At 38.9% G+C, this 17,834-nt stretch overlaps 1 protein-coding gene across 3 annotated transcripts in view; it reads right to left on the reverse strand.

Moving 5' to 3' along the window:
* The window catches only part of ATP6V0D2 (ATPase H+ transporting V0 subunit d2), a 43,481-nt gene that overhangs the window by 24,759 nt on the left and 888 nt on the right, over positions 1-17,834 (reverse strand). For 2 of the 3 annotated variants that reach the window (XM_064588143.1, XM_045896291.2), the window contains exon 2: positions 7,702-7,873. In XM_064588143.1, coding sequence (XP_064444213.1) covers positions 7,702-7,873 — 172 coding nt within the window. Of the gene's footprint in view, positions 1-7,701; positions 7,874-8,269; positions 8,483-17,834 lie in introns of all 3 variants that reach the window. The other variant, XM_064588144.1, reaches the window with a different exon arrangement.

Raw genomic sequence — 17,834 nt, forward strand, 5'->3', positions numbered from 1 at the left:
TACACTGCCTGAGGCAGAGGAGCTGTTACGTGTTCAGAGGCTCTGCCCAATGGCTTCCCAGCAGAACATGACCCACCTTACAAGGTGGTGACCATTCAGTGAGGGGTACCGTCACATAGGGAGCATGCCAGCGATGGAACCCTTTCTGAGAAGCCTTCCTTTACTGACTTTTACTCATAGAGACTTAGGGTCGGAGCCCTTCATCTGGCCAGCCTCTTTACTCTCTTTTACCAGCCCATGCTCCTCCTGCTCTTGTCTAGGCTTCAGCCACATCCGAGATGACTTGTCATTTCCAAATAACAAAATTTTCTCATGCCTCACTAATGAATAAGTTATTCCTTCAACATAATGCCCATTTAAAATTTTGGTTCAAATTCGATTTTTTTCTGCAAATCTTTTTTTTTTTTTTTAAGATTTTATTTATTTGAGCGAGCAGGGGGTAGAGGGAGAAACAGGCTCCCTGCTGAGCAAGAAGCCTGATGTGGAGCTCGATCCCAGGACCCTGAGATCATGACCTAAGCCGAAGGCAGACGCTTAACTGACTGAGCCACCCAGGTGCCCCAAATCTTTTAAAATCACAGTAAGTTATTCCATCCCCTAGGCTCCTCCAACTGAATGTTCAAGCCTCTATTAGAGCTGTTGCTTAATTCTGTCTTATTTTTTCACCACCTGGGAATACATCAGGTTGCTCCATTAGAATGTAGGAATGTAAGTGACCCAGAATTATATTACTCGTTTTGTGACTAGTAAAGTGATGGGGCAGCCAATTCATCCAGTTGGCTGAGGACTTTCCTGGTTTTAGCAGGGGAAGACCCACATCCTGAGAAACCCCTCCGGGAAAACCAAAGTGTACAGCCTCCTAACGTATAGTGCAGTGAAAAGCCTGTAGAAGGTTTATAATACATCATCAGAATAGCCAAGAACTTTGATTAGCCTTTATGAATAAATCTTTAAAGATTTTTTCAATGTGTGGTCCTTAACCTACAGGTCTTGGCTAATAATAGTCCAAGTACTTAAGACTATGTTTGATCTTCATCTTGCTCTTCCTTGATCTTCCTATATTCAGAAAATGTATATCCCCTGAGGTGGAGTATTTTGAATTTTGAAAGATTATTTTTAAAAGATGGCTAATCTCAAAAGGGATGAGAAGCTGAAATGCTGCCAGAAAGTGTTGGGTAGGAAGGAAGAAAAATAAAACAATCTAGTCCTATATTAAATAGTCTCTTCATTAAAATGCTAAGGATTCATTCCTTTGTTTCACACAACTGTGTATAATTATAGTATACAAAACCTCCAGATCTTCCTGCTATTAAGCATTTAAATATATCCATTCCAGATTTTCAAAATGTTTCACATATACAGTAATTATATCACACAAATGTGCAATGCTTAGATTGTATTTATTATAACAACTTAAATTTAGATCATCTCTATTAGGGTTGACTTCACATTTTCAAAAGGATGCCCTGGGCACTTCCTGATAGAACAGGAAGTAATCCTAATTTGATGGAAGTTTGTGGGTGCTAGACACCTGACTTCCCAAAATATTCTAGAAGAGAAATAAGAAAAGTAGTTTTAGAACTCTTTTTCATATGTACACCTTTTGTTACGGTAACACATGTCAGGGTTCTGCAGAGCACCTGGATGCTGCCTGGGCTGGCAACTCACAGAATCGGGTGGGACAAGTCATGGACTAAGATTTAGAAGACCTAGGTTTTGGTGCAGCTGAGCTATCTGGTCTCTGACAGGGAGGTAACTCTGTCTGTGCAGGTAGCTATGGCCATGAGAATAATTGTGAAAGTGACTTCCAAATCATAAAGTTGAAGCGCCATGATAAGACATTTTTTTTTAAAGATTTATTATTTATTTGAGAGAGCGAGAATGAGAGAGAGTACATGAGAGGGGGGAGGGTCAGAGGGAGAAGCAGGCTCCTCGCTGAGCAGGGAGCCCGATGCGGGACTCGATCCCGGGACTCCAGGATCATGACCTGAGCTGAAGGCAGATGCTTAAGCAACTGAGCCACCCACGCATCACAAATTTCCTATTTCTTGATGACACCTTCTATTTTTCTTTTTTTTTTAAGATTTTATTTATTTATTTGAGAGAGCGAGAATGAGAGAGAGTGCACGAGAGGGGGGAGGGTCAGAGGAAGAAGCAGACTCCCCGTGGAGCAGGGAGCCCGATGCGGGACTCGATCCCGGGACTCGAGGATCATGACCTGAGCAGAAGGCAGTTGCTTAACCAACTGAGCCACCCAGGCGCCCATGATAAGACATTTTTAATCAGAGGTGTACATCGAATAACCTGGGTGTCTTCCAAAAGGGTGTCTGCCCCACTCCAAGGCCAACAAGCTCAGAATTTTCTGGGAAAGTGACTTCCAAGTCATAAAGTTGAAGCGCCATGATGAGACATTTTTAATCAGAAGTGTACATCGAATAACTGGATGTCTTCCAAAAGGGTGTCTGCCCCACTCCAAGGCGAACAAGCTCAGAATTTTCTGGAAGAGGGATAAGGAATATACTTTTTTAAAGGGCCACAGATAATTCTGAATTACTTGCCTTTTAATAAACTACTGGGGCAGTGCAAGATCTTTAGCTTTCTAGACTGATGCACCTGGAATCAAACCCCTTCCAAATCTCTTAATAAGAGAGAGACTTTAGAAAATTCATTAATTGGGGCTCCTGGGTGGCTTAGTCCTTTAAGCGGCTGCCTTCAGCTCAGGTCGTGATCCCAGGGTCCTGGGATCGAGTCCCGAACAGGGCTCCTTGCTCAGCAGGGAGTCTGCTGCTCTCTTCACTTCTGACGCTCCCCCTGCTTGTGCTCTCTCTCTGTTAAATAAATAAAATCTTAAAAAAAGAAAAGAAAAGAAAATTCATTAATTTATTGACCCTCAGTTTCTCTAACTTAAAAAAATGGCGATATAAACACCTTCTTTGCAGAGTTCTTGAGTGGAGATGTAAATGAAACATTTAAGTGAGAGTAAATAACCTAAGATCATGAGACGCAAGACCAATCAGAAGATCATAAGACAGAAGAGAGTGTTAGAGACTGTGGCTAACTGAAGAATGCAAGCCCCGACTAAATATATTTTTTAAATTATTTTAAACACTGACCTTGTCATACAAAATATATCTGCAGGCATGGCATCTGGTCTTTACCCCTAATATACTGGCCAATAACTAACCAATATTCAAGTGCTACCTAAAACATAAAATCCTGAGTAGTCTGCAAGTATCTTCTAGCTCTGTGTAAGGTGCTGCTAAATACAGGAGTATACAATGATTCAACAAATATTCAGTGCCCATTACATACTAGCAAGTACAGATAGAGATACTAAAAGAACTAATTCAAAGAATTTATAGCCGAGAGAGAGAGTACAGATAAATCAAAACATGTCCATTACTAATACCACTAACAATACTGATGCTACCCAAATTACCTTTCCACTTTCAGCTTTGCATTAATATTCTATGCAAGGTTTTGTGAGCACCTGTATTCTTATATATAATTTTTAAACATTGTTAATGACTAGAAGTATTGGGGATTTTAAGTAATTTTGTTTTAGGCACAGAGTACATTTTACTTTTTAAATTTTATTTATTTATTTTTTCTAAGTGGACTCCAGTGTGGGGCTTGAACTCATGACCTGGAGATCAAGACCTGAGCTGAGATCAAGAGTTGGATGCTTAACTCACCAAGTCATCCAGGCGCCCCTAGAAACAGAGTACATTTTAACTAGACCAACATGGTTGTCTACTGTGAAATAAGCAAGCTTGCTTAATTAATGCTAAGGCTTCTCCCAGGTTTAAGATTCTGTAGTTAGGAAACACTAAACCATGGAGTCATCACATAAGAGGAAACACTGACCAAGTGACTCAGAGTCATCTTAGAGCTAAAGTACTTCCTAATACATTTTGAGCAAGTTTCTGTCATGTGAGACCTGTCTCTCAACGCAAAAAGTACAAAATCTGGCAGCTTTCTAACTCCATTAAAATTGGATTGTCCTCTGTCATTATCATGGGTCAGATTTTTCTGAACTCATCTAAAATCTGAGCAAAAGATGTGTACAGAGCCTACTGCCAACATTTATCTGATTTTTATTTTATTTTATTTTAAAAAGATTTTATTTATTTGACAGAGAGAGACACAGCGAGGGAGGGAACACAAGCAGGGGGAGTGGGAGAGGGAGAAGCAGGCTCTCCGTGGAGCAGGGAGCCCGATGTGGGGCTGGATCCCAGGACCCTGGGATCATGACCTGAGCCGAAGGCAGACGCTTAATGACTGAGCCACCCAGGCACCCCTATCTTATTTTTATTTTAAAGCATGACTCCTCCATTTGTTGATCCATGACCCAGGCAAGTTACTGCACTTAACTTTTAGATTCCTCATCCTTAAAATGGTGATGATAAGAACCGAGATTTGTTTAAAGGAGACAATGTTTGCAAAGCACTTATCAGAGCCGTGGCATATAGTAATATTCCATAAATATTGTTTAGTATTTTGACTGTCATTTCTACTTGCACAGATAGGGCCTTCTTGTCTTTATTCTGAGGAATCTTTAATGATGTCTCCATAACTACCCTTGTCAGACATTTTTGCTGGAGGCATCGCTGCTTGGAAAGCCTCACTCCCAGGCAGCCACTGAAGATTAGATATGAACCTGGAGCTGACTCAGTCCAAGCCCAAGCGCTTTGTTCTTCATCCCAACCATTACGAGGAGTTGAGTCCTATGAGCAAACCTGGCCTCTTCTTTGGTCTCTTATGTTTGGGGTTTCTGCTTCAGATTTTTATTTATTTATTTTAGAAAATACTTTATTTTTTAAGTAGGCTCCACACCCAACATGGGGCTTGAACTCATGACCCCAAGGTCAGCAGTCACATGCTCTACCGACTGACCCAGCCAGGCGCCCCTTCAGATTTTTATTTTTAAGGAATGGTCTTGCAGATACCAACACACACATGAAAAATACTCTCCGAGGTGATAAAGCCCAACTTCCTTAGCCTGCCATTGAAGACTGTGCATTATCTAGCTGGAACTTACTTTTCTAACCTCCTTTCCCCATTGCTCCCCTCCCCTTCTGGTGCAGCCCACTCCTGCCCAAACTGACCTGTTGTTCATCATGCATACTGTGTCCTACCCACCTACACGCATCAATCCCAGATGCTCAGCCTTCTCCCTCATCTCCAAATTCCACCCTATTTCCAGATTCAGGAGCAATGTCAGATCTTTGGAAGGCTTCCCAGAATCCTTCTCAAAGAAAGTGCTTGGGCTTTGGACTGGGGTCAGACCCAGGTCAGACCTAATTTTCATCTCTAACTAGCTGTGTATTTGTGATTCTTTAAAAAATAGGCACCTGGGGTCTTGCCTATAAATAAAAACTTAGCCTATAGCACTGATAGGAGGTCTAATTGCACAAACAAGGTGTATAGGCACTAATCACATATCTCAGGTATACCAACAATTACTTCCCGCCTCAAACCAAGGTCATCTCTTCTACTTACTTATTTATAGACATGGTATAGGAACAAATGGATACCTACTGGGGAAAAACAATTTGAGCTGGATCCCTAGTCTCATTTCCTACACTGAAATAAATTCTAGATGAACCAAGGTTTTAAATCTAAAAAAATAAAACATCAAAAAAAAAAAAGAAAAGAAAAAAGAAACATCTACAATAATGAATGAATGAAATAAAAGACAGGTAAATTTACTCATAAACTGGGAGTGAAGAAGGACTTTCTAAGCAGGATACAACAATCAGAAGTCAGCAAATGGAAGGATTGATGGTTATAGCTAATGAAAAAAATTCAATGTTTCTACAGGAAAAAAAAGCTATAAAAATTAAATTATATCACACCGAGAAAATAATTTTGCAACATGTATTATGAAGGGCTAATTTTCTTAATTTACGAAGAGCCGTTCCATATCAAGAAAAACTGCTGAATACTCCAAAAAAAAAAAAAAAAGCCAAAAACACACATGATTAATAAATGCAAAATGATGTTCAATTTTGATAATAAAGAAATATAAATGAAAGCAAAAGATACAATTTTTAACCTTTTGGATGGGCAAAAACTAAAAAGATAATATTCAATGTTGGTAATGGTGTAAGGAGACAGGTCTTCTCATGAACTGTTTTGGGGCTGCAAACTGGTGCTACTTTTGTTGAGTACCACTTCGCACAATTCACAAGAATAAAAAAAAGAACATTCCTTTGATTCACTACTTCCACTGCTAAAAATTTATCTTAAAAATAAATCAAGACCTGCGCAGTAATAGGCTAGTTGCAAAACTTTTTGCAATGGGAAAAAAAAAATTAGTTACTTGTTAATAGATTCCTGGTAAATTGAGTCATGATACGTATCAAAATGGAATTCTAGGCAGTTATAAAAAGAATGATGTTGACAAGGATATTTCTAAGAAATACTAGGTGGGAAAAAAGTGCAGAAGGAATATGATTCCATTTTCATAAATTTGATGTGTGGAAGTGGGGTGGGTTGAGTGTGTATCAATTAACATACTCAACTGTAAATACTTTTCTAGAAAATACATATGAAATGGAGAAGCATTTCCTTTTGGGGTAAGGAACTGAGTGGGGAAGAAGGGGACATGTGGAATAGAGGAATATTTTTATTTTAAATTTTTCTAATCCAGTCTCGGACCTGGGTCTAGTATTCGTCACTGTGTATGTTACACTGAAATGGTATAGGGCGCCTGGGTGGCTCAGTTGGTTAAGCGACTGCCTTCGGCTCAGGTCATGATCCTGTAGTCCTGGGATCGAGTCCTGCATCGGGCTCCCTGCTCAGCAGGGAGTCTGCTTCTCCCTCTGACCCTCCCCCCTCTCATGTGCTCTCTCTCTCCTCTCATCCTCTCTCTCAAATAAATAAATAAAATCTTTAAAAAAAAAAAAAAGAGAAATGGTATATACATAATAACCAGCTCATCAGTGCGGACATTTGTTCCCAGCTTGTCTGTTAGAACAACTGGAGAGGCCCCAAGTTTTGAGCAGTGGATAGGATTTGTTAACTGGATTAATGAAAGTACAATTTATTATTGTGTAGACATTCAAGCATTTTTTAGAATGAAAATCCTTCATAGTGAAAGACTGGAACTCCTGGTGATGCAAAGGGAAAAAAATAAAACATATATAACTATGATGGGAGCTATTTCTGCTGTTGTGAGGGGAACCAGGAAAGGATAGATGTGACTTTAGCAACAACATGTGATGTTTCAGCTCCAACCTGACAAGTGATCCAAAAATGTCACATGGTATTTACCTTCAGTATCTGCAGCCAGAACCCTTTAAACATCAGCGCACTTACCATTTTTCTTACAATGAAAACTGAAAACAGTTTGTTTTTTTTAAACTAAACTTCACCTCTGATGTGGGGCTGAACTCACGACCCGGAGATCAAGAGTCGGGTGCTCTACCAACTAAGCCAGCCAGGCAGCCCTGAGAACATGACTTTATGTAGAGGCTGCCACCACCTACATAATCATGTATATAAATAAATGAAATGTTCCAACAGTAAATACGTGGCTCTGTGAGCTTATAAGTTGCCAAAATTTGAATGTACTCAAACTTACAAACAAGAGAAAAAGGTTTTAAGCTTCATGCAGCCTAATGCCCCACGTGTACCTATTAGGGGTCATTTGCACAATCACACGGGGGATTAACAGGGCTTCCTGCTACCACTTACGTCATGTATGTAAAAAACGTGCTCAGGGGTTCCAGGGAATGATTCCGGAAATATTCAAATTCTCTGCATAGCTTTTTCCTCATCTCCGTGTCAATTTTGGAAACAGTAAGAGGATTTGTTTGATTAGCCAAGAAGTTTCCATAATCAGTGGTCTGGAGATGAATTTTCACATCTGAAAATTAAATGAAACCTCATTTAAAGTTTGAACATGCATAAATAGCTTTTACAACATTAATTGAATTTATTGTGACTTTATGATAAATGCATATTAAATTATCTTATTAGATATGTATGTCTATGTATGATTTAGCCTTGAGTGTTACTCTCTAAAGCAATAAAAAATTCAATGTTAGTACAGATATTCTAGTACAACAAAAAAAAAATTCAATTATCTAAACAATCTAGAACTATTTAACACAACTGAAAAGAACATTAACAACCACCTAGTCCTAAGTTTACCTGAGCCAGTTGTAGTCATTTGGAAATAGCTGCTCAGAAAACTATTGAGAAGGATCCTAAAGCTTCATCTCAGCTTGATGGAAATGAGAAATTTATTAGTAATATTTACCATGGGTACGGGAGGTGGAATGGGCAATCATCAATAATACCCTTTTATTATAGATGAAGAAATGGAGTCTCAATAGGGCTGAGTGGTGGAGTTATAGAGTAGTAAGGCTCGAATTAGGAGATGGATCTTCTTACTCTTAAAATCCAACATCATTTCCAGAAGACCATGCCAGGCATCCTCTAAATGGCAGTGTTTTTGAATGCCAAGTAAGTGCTGAAGCATTAAGTGGGAGAGAAAGAGAGGTAAGAAATGAAGCCAGAGAATTAAGCAGGGTTGTCCAAGAAAGGCTTGGCATGGCTTCCTTTATCCTGAGGATAACCAGGAGCCCTTGTAGGCTATGAACTGATAACTGTCGTAGCTGATGAGAAGGTGGATTTGCAATTTGGCACTTAAGCTATTCTTAAGTATCTGAGATTCAGTGGACAGGCATTCTTCCTTAGTACCTGGAGAAGATTATGCACTGGAAATATTCTTTATCTGACTGCAGAATTTATTTGTTTAATTACCTGTTTAATTAACTTAATTTTTTAAAAATTATACTTTTTTTTTTTTTTTGGCCATCTCTTGTTTGGCTTTTATTTTGGCAGTTCAGATTTTTTACACAATTTAACAGTTTGCATTCTCAGCACTGAGGAATATTTGCCAACAGAAGAAACACAAATGTTATTTCTTTCAAAACCATGATATTTTGCTCATGCGGCATATGTTTCTTTTAAGCAAAATAACTTCCAAACCTTTCAGCTGCCAGTGAGATCCTGAAATTCAACATCTCAAGTGTTTCAGACCCCATAGGAATCATGTAATACTGTAGTCAATGGAGAGGCAAATGGAATTTTTTTTTCCCAGCACCAAAACAATCCAAGGGACACTTGAATGAGGATTCTAAGAAAATCTCAAAACCTGAAATGTTTGCTCTGAGATGATGATAGACTGCTGATAATATCAACAACGCTTATAGTTTTATAGTTTTCAAAATGGGCTCACATAATTTTTTCTCTGCATTTCCCCAAGTGCTTATTTCAATAGGTATGTAATAAAAAGGACTTTGTGGTCAAATAAATTGGAATAAACAGGCTTCTTAGCTGTAGGAATTGAAAGCCTTTGACACATTGAGTGATTTTTGAAAAGAGTACGGTTCAGAACCTCCCAAAACACTAGAAAACAATGGAGCCACCCACAGCACACTTTGGAAAATTACACTGCTTTTTTATCCGGAGAAGTGACGTTTTTTTCTTTTTTATTCAAATGAGGGAATGGAATGTTTTCCAAACTGGGATCACTACCAACTAAATCCATTTAACAGGTCCCAGACAGCAAAGAATAAAAGTATTAGATTAGGCTCTTGTAACAAATATGAGCATATAACACAGAGTAGCATATACACGTGTGTGCACACAGGGGCATCACGTAAAAATGTGTCTTCTGTGGGTTGCAGTCACTGGGTTCAGTGAATTCTCTGAGATCACTTGGCTAGCGAGGCAGGATGATGATCTGGGCCATCATGATTATCGTCTATTAATTTGTTGGTCAGATCAGTTTTAGAAAATGGTAATTTTTTTTTCCTGTGCAGCTTCCTGTTTGGGGCTCTCTATAAAAGTGAATGTCCAGACCTTTTACACTCCAGGTAGGCTTTATGCCAAGGAAGCACCTTCAAGAGGTACCCGCAAGGGGTGCTTCCCTTGAGCCATCCCCTGCCTTTTCCCCACTCTCTGCCGGCGCTGAACTTAAGAAGTTATCTGACTTTTCTGAACTCAGTTTCTTCACCTATAAAATGGATATAGAATCCATGCCTTCGGGTTGTTGTGGGGATTAAACACGAGGACGTAAGTGAAGGGCCAGCATATAGGTGCTACTCCAGAATATTACCTTTTTTCTTCTCACTTGTACCCACTTACTTCAGCGATAATTTGATTCAGTTGGCTAAAGACTTCGGTACTTATTCTTTACATCAGAATATTCTCAAGCTAATATGTTGGCATCGGCCATCAGATCTTATAATCACTCAGATTTTAATACTATACCAGTATCTATAAAACCGGAACTTCTCCCTCCATTTTTGCTAATTTATTGCCATTCCTACGGTGATAAAGTTCCAAGTCCTTTTTGGTGCTTTCTTACTCCAAATCCCTTGCACTGTTCTTTAATGTCCTCTCTGGTTTCCACTCCGCGTGCCCCTGGTTTAGAATGGCCACCTGACATCAAGATTACTGCTGTGAGCTCTTAAATTGATTCTCCCAAGCTCATTTCTCCTCATGCACTCCCTGCCTCAGATTCAATCTTTCCAAAGAATTATTTTGAGTTTGTAATGACCTTGTAAGAATCTTGGAGTCACTGACAGTTGTAGGCAGATTAAAAAGGACTTTCCTAATATTTGTAATGTTTTACCACTGACAGAATGGCTCTAATGGACATCATCTCTTAACCTTAACAAATATTCCCATTTCATAGATGAAGAAACTGAGGCCCAGAGAAATAACATGTTCATGTTTTCTATGCTTGCGAGTATTTGACTGAAGATTCAGATATGCCTCTTGTCCTCATTCATTTTCCTAAAGCTCCACAATCAGATCTCCAAGGTCCTTCAAGATTTTTCCCAGCCTAAATTCCGGCCTTATCTCCAGGTATTCTAGTATTGCAGCCAAACTGGTTTACTCCTCACCAAAAGCTTTTATTTAAATAGAGGAATCTGTAGTTCATTAATTTTCCCTCCTGGCCCAGAACGCCCAGCCATCGCAACACTTACTCGCATCTCATTGGCATTTTCCTAGCCTAGAGGCCTGCAGATCTGCTTCACTTTTGAATATATTTGTGATCTATAGGTTTAAATTGTTCTTGTATTTTAAAATTTTGATTGTTTTTACTTATTTATGATATCCTCTCAACTAGAGAGCTATTTAGGGAGTGCATAATATCTTACTGTTTATCATATTTTCTATATCACCTCATACAATTTTTATCGCATAGGTCATTTTCAGATATTAGTAGATTTAATTTCTGATTAAAACCTAGGACCTCGGGACACCTGGGTGGCTCAGGTTATGATCCCAGGGTCCTGGGATCGAGTCCAGCACCGGGCTCCCTGCTCAGAAGGGAGTCTGCTTCTCCCTCTCCCTCTGCCGCTCCCCCCTGCTTGTGCTTGCTCTCACTCTTTCTCTCTCAAATAAATAAATAAAATCTTAAAAACAACAACAACAAAACACATAGGACCATATAGCACTTCATTACATAATTCCATGCATGTTACCAGGATTGAAACTCCTCATTTTGGTTCTTATTCAAACAAACAGGTGCTCTCTGAAGAACACAATCAGCTACATAGAACCATATACAAAACACCATTAATCATAACCACGAGATGGGAAGAATTATTTCAGGAATTCAAAAGTCTAGCAAAAGAGGGAAAACTAGTTCTTGTATACACACTGTCGTTCAGGGAGGTGCTTATGATTTCCCAGGAATTCTTACTTAACAGTTTACAAAACATTTTCAGATATTTCTGATGCTCCTGATAACTGGGAGTTAGGCCAGGGAGATATTATCTAAGTATCAGATAAGAAGGCACCATGTTAAAAGTTAAGCAGTCTGGCTTAATATCCTAGAGCCAGAGTGGAAGTGCTAGGACTTGAACCCAAACATGCACACTTTTCTAATGTGAATTTTCAGATTCTTTCTATGTGCAAAACATAGCCTTAGGCTAGAGGAACTAGGACAGTAAAGTATATCATCTCTGCCCCCTTTTTAAAAGTGGGTATTTCTTTTTAAAATTCAGCTTTATTGAAGTACAACTGACAAATAAAACTGTAAGATATTTAAAGTGTACATCTGATATACATATACCTTGTAAAAGTATCCCCCCACTGACCTGACACCTCAGTGGGCTCACATATTGATACCTTCTGCCCTTAAGAAGCTTAAAATATAGGAGAAGATAGACTAATTTATTCATTTATGAGTTAAGCCCTTAACTGTTAATTCAGGGGGGTAGATAGTCGGGAGAGACAAATGTCCGCTCCCCGGCGTGATGCATCGATGCAAATGTCACAGAATTAGGTCCATCACAAGGTACAATAGAGTACGAAGTTAAGGCTTGTCCATCATACCCCAACATGACTGCAGTAGGAAAGGATTTACAGAGGAAGTAACTCGAGTGGAGAATTGAGAGAGGAATGAGTGCTCTCCAGGCAAACAGGATAGAGAATGGAATTTGTGACTGAAAGGAAAAACTTTACAAAAGGTAGAAGGGTTCTGAGGAAATGCTCGCAAGGTAGAGATCAGCAAGACTGCTCCAGCCTTTTGAACCAAGGGTGAAGTTGATCCCACCTGATGAAAGCCGCTGAAGTATTTTTGGAATAGCAAAGTGAAATGCATTGGATATGCATTTTTAATACAAGGTGGAAAAAGTGCTATAATTAGAGGTGTAAGTAGCATTTAAGGGAGCATGAAGAAAGCCCTTTGAACTAAGTCTTCCTTCTATATATATATTTTTTTTCATTTAAAAATAGATAGTAGGTATAAATATAGGTAAAAAGTGAAAGGTCACCTTAACTTGTCATCCACCACCACCACCCACTCACTCCTAGATGCAGGTAACTACTATTTTTAGTTTCTGTTGGATCCTTTCAGTTTCCTTGTATCTAGACCATCATATAGAAAATATATTTTTAAATTTATCTGTCTTTTTACTAAAGAGCACTATGCCACACATAGATCTTCCCATTGCTTTCCTCCCTTAATAGATCTCGGTGATCTTTCCATATCAGTCCTCTAAGGGGGTGCCCTCATGCCTTTTTTTTTTTTTTTTAAATAGCTGCAGAATATTGTTATGTGAGTGTTACATAATTTGTTTAATCAGTTCCCTGCAGATGGACATTTGATTTGCTTCCATCTTTTGCTATTCTAACCAATGCTATATGGAATCCCAGGCCAAGTGTATATGCATTTGGAATTTTGATAGGTACTGCCCAATTGCCCCCGTTAAGAGTTCTTATTTTTCAATATTTTTATTCTCCAGAGTGGGAGCCCTTTTAGGGCAGGGACTATATCTTATTTAGCTTTACTTCCTCAACTCTAGCCAGAAATGCTTAATATGTTGTTGTTAAATTAATTCCTACTAGAAAGGAAGGAAGGTCATATCCCCTAAAAGGGACATAATTGCTAGTAAGATAGGATCAGATTCCCTCATTCCCTTTTTTAAAAAGTACGGCAGAGAGGACAAAGGTAAGGGTTCAATCCACAGAACCAGTGGACACTTCTCACCATATATTTTAGAAAAGATCAGGTACTAAATTCTAGGGCTCTAAAGTGTTAATTTTACTACCTTGTCTTTTTTGAAGAGGAAAGAATATTTACAACAGTCTTATTTGTAATTTAAAAAATTCTAATGAAAATAGTCGTGTTGCCATCAAAAGAAATGGAGAAAACTTAAATGCATGTTATTAAGTGAGAGAAGCCAATCTGAAAAGGCTGCATACTGTATAATTCTAACTATATCATGTTCCGGAAAAGGCAAAACTATGAGACAGCAAAAAAGACTGGTGACTCCCATAAGTGGGGTTGGGGGAGAGGAATGAACAGGTGAGACAGAGGATTTTTAGGGCAGTGAAAATACTTTGTATGATACCGTAATGAGGGATACATGTCATTATTTATTTGTCCAAACCCGTATAACACCAAGAGTGAACCATAACGTAAACTATGGACTTTGGGTATTACGATGCATCGGTGTAGGTTCATCGATTGTAACAAGTGGTACCATAGGCTGTGGTGGGGAAAGCTCACAATGGTGAGGCTGTGTGTTTGTGGAGGCAAGGGGTATATGGGAAACCTCTGTACTTTCTCCTCAATTTTGCTGTTAACTTAAAAGCTGCTCTAAAAAAAAAAAAATCTTAATTTTAAAAAAGTGTTAATTCTTTAAAAAGAACATGTCGTGTCCCTTTAGCATTATTATTTTGCTGCAAAGTCACATTTGAAGGTTTTAAAGTTTCCATGCGGTTCAGCCTTCCAGCACTACGAGGGGGAGGGGCCATGTGAACCAGCTTCGCTCTTTTGTCTCTGGGAAGGACTGAGTCACGGAGTGTCTAGCAACTGATTCAGGTCACTGTGAGTCAGGGGCAGACCTTGGGACAGATGAGTATTTCTCATCACATTGGCACAATTATACACGCAGTTAAGCACAAGTATGCATTCCAGGACTTTTCAAAGTTTTTCTACACAATCTTCATTTTCTCTTCTAAATTTATCTGAAACCTTATGTGTTCTTTCTAAGTAATTCTAAAATAATTTGTTGGTATCAGAACACTTTTGAAGTCTAGAGGACTTGAAAAGACTAAAGGCAACTTTAATCTTTGCCGAGTTAGCTTTCCTTTTGCAGAGTGTGTCTGTGTCAACACAGAATACCACAGTGACAGTTTTACCTACTCTTCTTCATCCATTATTGGGACAGTGCACATTTTCTACCAATGTAAACAGAAATCCCAAAGTCCTTAACATCTATCCCAATAAATGACCTTGATTTCGTCTCTTCAACTCTTTTTTTTTTTTAAGATTTTATTTTTAAGTGATTTCTACATCCAACATGGGCCTCAAATTTACAATCCCAAGATCAAGAGTCACATGCTGTACTGACTTAGCCAGCCTGGTGCCCCTCTTCTCAACTCTTAATCCACCTCAGAAGGTGGCTGGGTTTCTCTCAGTGCATCTGCAGGTGCAACAGTTTTATTGTTTTTCAGAAGTTATTTCCCAACGTCCTATGGAATAATCAGATAGGGCAGACCTTATTATTTTCTGTATCAAAATGGAGCTGGGGTGCCTGGGTCGCTCAGTCGGTTAAACGTCTGTCTTGGGCTCACATCGTGATCCCGGGGGGGCCTGGGATGGAGCCCAGCACTGGGCTCCCTGCTCCGCGGGGAGTCTGCTTCTCCCTCTCCCTCTGCCTGCCCTCTCTCTCTCTCTCTGGCAAATAAATAAATAAAATCTTAAAAAAAAAAAATGGAGCTGGCATCAACATGGACAATAAACATTTATCTTTAGTTCATGCTCAGGAGGCATGGACATTTTAGAGGGAAAAGAGATGAGGATATGCCTACTACACTCCCTGACTAGAGCGTCAGCTTAGACACAGCCAGGCTAAGCCTCAATATTCTTTTTTTTTTTTTAATTTATTTATTTATTTGAGAAAGTGAGAATGAGAGAGAGAGAACACATGAGAAGGGGAAGGGTCAGAGGGAGAAGCAGACTCCCCGCTGAGCAGGGAGCCCGATGCGGGACTCGATCCCCGGACTCCATGATCATGACCTGAGCCGAAGGCAGTCGCTTAACCAACTGAGCCACCCAGCCTCGGTATTCTTAACTGTTACCTGCAGATAGGAAATCCTTATTTAGATTTCTTTTCTCAGAGGCCATTAAAACCTGCAGTTAATGACTCACACTTGATATTCCTGGGAGTCTCCAAACAGATTGGCACACAGATTCAAACATAGCTGTGAAATGAATGGTTGAAAAAAATTAATATTAGGAGGAAAGAATGATAAAAGCTGAGGTGCAAGGACAATAAAGCAATGGTGTAGGTGCCAGGGTTTCTTAAGAGGGTGCAGGGATGGCTTTGGGTGGTCCATGACCCGATTATCACATGGAAAAATTCTGTATGAATGCACCTGTGTGTATTTTTCTAAGAAGATTCTTTCTTCAGGTCTTCAAAAGGGTCTGAAACCCTTTTTTCTCTCCCAAATTGAAGCTGAGGGTGGTTTCTCTTTGAATTCTTTAGTGAGCTGGCTAAACCTGATTTCGTATCACATTTTAGGCATTTTATGTATATTGTTTGTGTTAAAATTTGCATTCCTTAGCTCATTTAATAGCTTGGCTGGGGGGCGCCTAGCTGGCTCAGTTGGAGGAGCACGGATTCTTGACCTCAGGGTTGTGAGTTCGAGCCCCACATTGGGTGTAGATATTACTTAAATAAATAAACGTAAAAAAAATTTAAAAAATAAAAGCTTGACTGAGAACTATATACAAATTCATTCAAGTGGCTTCTTAAAAACACTCATTCTTCCCTGCGTTCGTTCACTTTCTCTACTTCAATTTAAGCACATTTTCTCTTTTTATTCAAGTATAGTTGACATGCATTATATTAGTTTCAGGTATATGACACAGTGATTCAACAACTATATGCCTTACGAAATGCTCACCACGGTAAGTGTAGTTACCGTCTATCACTCTACAAAGTTATCACAATATTTATGCAGATTTTCTGTACATGATTAACATTCTCCAGTCATCAAACTCCTCACTTAATATGCTGACGTGATTTAGGATTTGGGATTATATTGTGATTATTTGTAGATCACAGAATTATTTCTCATCTGAAAGATTTTTCTAGCTGTCTCCATTACTAAGGAAAGGAGAGCGTCTATCTCAAATTGAACAGCTCCTCCTTAACTCTGGCTTTAACTGGTCAGAACCACAAACAAGTGACCCAGGACACTCAGCCTCAGCGAAGTCACCTTCAGATTTTTTGTTTTTGCTTTCAACACCTTTTCCTAGCAGTTTTGATCCTTATTGCTTCCCTGTTTTTTCTACAATAATCTTGTGGTTTTAAAGCATCTTACTATTGATATAGGTTGATTTTATAAGTACATTTCAGAATGAACTAGTGTAGCTGTTTTTATAATAAAAATCCTGTATTATAGATGTGAAATCTTCAGTAAAGTTTTGAAAATATTGTAGCTTAAAGATGATTTCCAGAGTAAAGGGAGAAATGAGGAGGTATAAGTCAATGGGTACAAAGTTTTAGAAACACAAGATAAATAATTCCTAGAGATCTACCATACAGCAGACAGAAAGTAGTTAACACACACACTCACACACACACATACACGCAAATAGTAATAGAGGGCAGGAAGAAACTTTTGGAGGTAATGGATAGATTTATGGCCTTGATTATGCTGATGATTTCATGGAGGCATACTTACCTCTAATCTCATCAGGTTGTATACATTAAATATATACAGTTTTTTGTATGTCAATCATATCTCAATAAAGTGCTTTAAAAAAAGATATTTTCTGTTTACATAGTGCTCCATGGTTTCTAACATATCTCTCAGGTATTACTTCGTTCTCCAAACAAAGCAGGCAAAGCAGGCATTATACCATTGCATTTTACAAGTGAGAACTGAGGCTCAGAGGTGGTGAGCCTTAGGCCACCTACCTAGACCTGGCAGAGGGCAAAGTCAGTACTTTTGAATCCAGGGCTGGCCTCACCACCCATCCATCTCTTGACTTTTTTCTTAAGCTTCAATTAAAGATAAACCTCAAACAAATCTCATATCAATATATACTGAGAAACTGGGTATAGAATAAAATTCTCTAGATCAAGTTTCTTAGCATTTGGGGGGGGGGGGGGATTTCTCCCTGGGCAGTTTGATGAAGTCCTTCTGCAAATATTATTTATAAATATGTAGAATGAAAATACATAGGATTACAAAGTAAACAAAACATGTTCAAATATAGTTATCAAGATGTTTTAAGATGTGTTACACTGCGGGGTGCCTGGGTGGCTCAGTGGTTTGAG

This window comes from Mirounga angustirostris, unplaced genomic scaffold (assembly GCF_029215605.1).
Source record: "Mirounga angustirostris isolate CCGP_5_RB_7025 unplaced genomic scaffold, mMirAng1.0.hap1 SCAF_4, whole genome shotgun sequence".
In the NCBI taxonomy this organism is placed as follows: Eukaryota; Metazoa; Chordata; class Mammalia; order Carnivora; family Phocidae; genus Mirounga; species Mirounga angustirostris.